The sequence below is a fragment of the Etheostoma spectabile genome, unplaced genomic scaffold (assembly GCF_008692095.1).
Source record: "Etheostoma spectabile isolate EspeVRDwgs_2016 unplaced genomic scaffold, UIUC_Espe_1.0 scaffold270, whole genome shotgun sequence".
Taxonomy (NCBI): Eukaryota; Metazoa; Chordata; class Actinopteri; order Perciformes; family Percidae; genus Etheostoma; species Etheostoma spectabile.
Window position 1 is genome coordinate 780,015 of NW_022605574.1, and position 3,630 is coordinate 783,644.

The following is a 3,630-nucleotide window of genomic DNA, read 5'->3' on the forward strand; positions in this document are numbered from 1 at the left end:
TGCTAGCAAAATGTCTAGCATTCAAGGCACTGTTACTAGCATCTCGAGCACTGCTGCTAGCGTTCCAGGCACAGTTGCTAGTGTTCCAGGCACTGTATCAATCACTAGAATCATCTCCAGCATTCCAGGCACAGGCTTGAGCACAGCTGCTAGCGTTCCAGGCACTGACGCTAGCATCTCGAGCACTGTCTCTAGCGTTCAGGTCACTGGATCAAGCAACAGCTCTAGCATTTTAGGCACCGTTGCTAGCATCACTAGTGTTCCAGGCACTGCATCAAGCACCGCCTCTAGTGTTCCAGGCACTGTCTCAAAGAAAATAATTAAGCCCGCTACAGTGCTTCCAACACCAGTGGCCACTACCAGATGCACCCGCAGATGTTTTGAAATGCAACCTGCTTTCCAGCCTTCTGAGTCCAAAGCCTCCAGCTATCCAATCGATGTCTCAAAGGAAGTAACCATTAAGCCCACTACAGTGCTTCAAACGCCAGTGGCCACTACCAGATGCACCAGAAGATGCTTTTCAATGCAACCTGCTTTCCAGCCTTCTCCTCAGTACATCAAAGTATCTGGCCCTCCAAACGATGTCTCAAAGAGAGTATCCAGCTTTCAAACCACTGTCTCACAGCAAGTATCCAGCTTTTTAAACTATGTCTCAAAGAAATTATCTGACTTTTTAAATGATGTCTCAACGACAGCGTCCAACTTTTTAAACGATGTCTCAATGACCGCATCTGGGATTTCCAAATGATGCAAGAGGTAAGTTTGCTTATCTGAAATTTGGTTACCTGAAATGTTCATTGGTCTTGTGTCATTCTGTCAAACTTTTCTCAACAGGAGCCAGAGGGTCATCAACGCTTAAGTGACTCCATGATTTGGGACATGAGTTTTAAATGTAAACTTCAATAAATTTGTATCTTCTCTTGATTGGTTGACTGAAATTATTCAAATTATGTTACAAACTTGAGAGCGCAGGGTCCTTGAGCTGCTAGGTTGGACCCAGCCTAAGGGTTTTAGACTAACAATCCATGTAAACAGAGTTTTGTGTAAAGTTAGTGCTGCACATAACAAAGGCCATTTCCTGACCACAATGCAAAGTAAAATAAAAACAGACATGTAATACTTGCATCAACTTTTGAGTCGCTGTTAAAAATTCTGAGGCTGTGCTCCAGCAGCTTAAAGGAGCTGCAAGGTAAAAGGGCGATAAACCTTAAAGTGTGGTCTAAAATGTCTTGTCAAGGACTACAGTGGAAAATATGCCTACTAGTAAACTTTAACGAATGTTACTGTGAGTTGTCTTTATGACAAATTGTTTTACAGGTTCTTAAACTGAACCCTTAGAGGCTGATATGATCTAGTCTAGGTATGTTAGATGAGCAGCTTAATTTGTGTAAGTGACAGCTTGAGTTTGGTTTAAGCCTGAATATATTAAAAGCTGAGAAATCAAAGCAGCTGATGACCCGATTGAATTTGTCAATGGTCACTGTCAAAAATTCTGACATGCTGGACTGTGTACTTGTCAGGCCACATGTGTAGCCCTGGAGTAAAGACATGTTTAACAATAGGGATTGACGTTGTGGTTATTTTAATTCTAGCTTGAGAAGCTTTTGGGACATTGAGCACTTTATTGCTGACCGACCAGAGATACCTTATGGTGGCTGTCTACCTCACTTTTTTTAAGGGCATTTTTGTATAACAATGGTACTGGGTTTTGTCTCAGTGGCAGCATGTATACACTGAACATGGAGCCTTTGGTAACACCATGGGGCAGAAGGGCCATTGAAGAGGCATTGTTAATGACTAGTGTCCATGATGACACACTTTAAAGCAATCCAATAGAATTCAACTGTCAAATGCAGAGCTCAAATAATTAAAATCAAACAATTGCAAGCCTTAGCTGTGAGTAACAGATTAAGACATTAAAGCTGCAAGCATCGTTGGAAGGGCTCTCGCTTATCGGCGAGCGTCAAGGTTACTGGCGCACACTGCTCCTTGCAAGTTAAGACACTGCTGAGTTCAATGACACATCACACAAGACTACCTTAAATGGTTCAAAGGTATGACAATAGGCGTGGTTAAAATATAAGGGGCGGGTCTCTATCACATGTAGATCACACATAAGTTTGATGATGTTGGTCATATAAGGCTGATTTCCTGTTGCCAATTGATGGCGCTATAGACAAAAGTCATTTTTGGCCTGTAGATGTCCTCAGGACTGGACTCTGTGGGAAATTTCAAGCAGATATGACAATGTCAACAATAGTTACAGTCACTTTCTAGTTTAACAGTTAAAATGGCCGCCACACCCACACCATTTGACAAAACGTTTTTGCATCTTTAACGTCTTAAGATGACACAGACCAAGTTAGAAGTTGATTGGATGAAATCTCTAGGAGGAGTTTGTTGAAGTGCAACACATGGAAATGGCCAAAATCGCACTAATTTTGAACTTTCAATTCAAAATGTCGGACTTCCTGTTGAGTTTAGGGTATGGCTCCAATGGTGTTTTATGTACGTCTTGATATGTTACTTATGTGTACAAAGTTTCGTAAGTTTATGATAAACATCCTGCAGGGGCTAAATTTTTTAAAAATTGAATATGTTAAGCCATTCAAAAAGGCAATTAATTTGCCAGATAAAAGAATAATAAAAATTCCTTTAATTTTCGCTGTTTTCGGCGCTCAGACTGTAATAACTAAAACAGACTAACAGAGAAGGGTTCTACTGCTTTGCGGTTCGAAACCTAACAAGAGTTATCTCAGGACACTTTACAGTGTAGCGTAGGTCTAGACCACACTCTATAATTTACAAAGACCCGACAATTCCAGTAATTCCCACAAGAGCAAGCATTTAGTGTGACAGTGGTGAGGAAAACTTCCTTTTAGGGAGAAATGTCAGACAGACCCGGGCTCTTGGTAGGCGGTGTCCGACGACACCGGTTGGGGGGGGTGATGAACAGTGGCAACACCAGTCACAATAAAGGTGATGGAACAATGACTAGAAGTAGTAGTTGTAGTACTTCATGGTGTAGCAGGGCACTGCAGGGCATCACAGGGTGTAGCAGGACATAGCAGGGCACTGTAGAGCGTAGCAGGGTGTAGCAGGACATAGCAGGGCACTGTAGAGCGTAGCAGGGTGTAGCAGGACATAGCAGGGCACTGTAGAGCGTAGCAGGGTGTAGCAGGACATAGCAGGGCACTGTAGAGCGTAGCAGGGTGTAGCAGGACATACCAGAGAACATAGCAGGACCACGGCGACAACTGCAACCATGATTTAGGTGCCACCTTAATCCAAGGAAAACTGCTGGGCGACTAAAAACATAAGGGCTCCGGGGAATAAGCTCCCCAGAGCTAGGTTAGTAACAAGCATTTCTGGGACATGGATGCACACAGATGGAAAGGGAGAGGAGAGAGGAGCTCAGTGGGTCAAGGGAAGGAAGTCCCCCAGCAGTCTAAAACTATAACAGCATAACTAAGAGCTGGTGCAAGGCAAACCTGGGCCAGTTCTATAAGGGTTGTTAGATGAGTCTGAAGACTATGAAGAGAAGCAGAGAAGAAATATCAGCCTATTGATAATACTGTCAATAACTATTAGAAGTCAATCAAATCAATCAATCAAACTTTATTTCTAAAG

General features: G+C 42.8%; 1 protein-coding gene and 1 long non-coding RNA gene across 2 annotated transcripts in view; both read left to right on the top strand.

Moving 5' to 3' along the window:
• The window catches only part of LOC116685762 (uncharacterized), a 4,653-nt gene extending 3,315 nt beyond the window's left edge, over nt 1-1,338 (top strand). Inside the window, exon 10 of the mRNA XM_032510685.1 lies at nt 1,318-1,338. Coding sequence (XP_032366576.1) covers nt 1,318-1,338 — 21 coding nt within the window. The remainder of the gene's footprint in view (nt 1-1,317) is intronic.
• A 1,509-nt stretch (nt 1,339-2,847) lies between these two features.
• LOC116685804 (uncharacterized) overlaps nt 2,848-3,630 on the top strand; it is a 3,811-nt gene continuing 3,028 nt past the window's right edge. The window contains exon 1 of the long non-coding RNA XR_004331051.1: nt 2,848-2,861. This is a non-coding gene — a long non-coding RNA (uncharacterized LOC116685804). The remainder of the gene's footprint in view (nt 2,862-3,630) is intronic.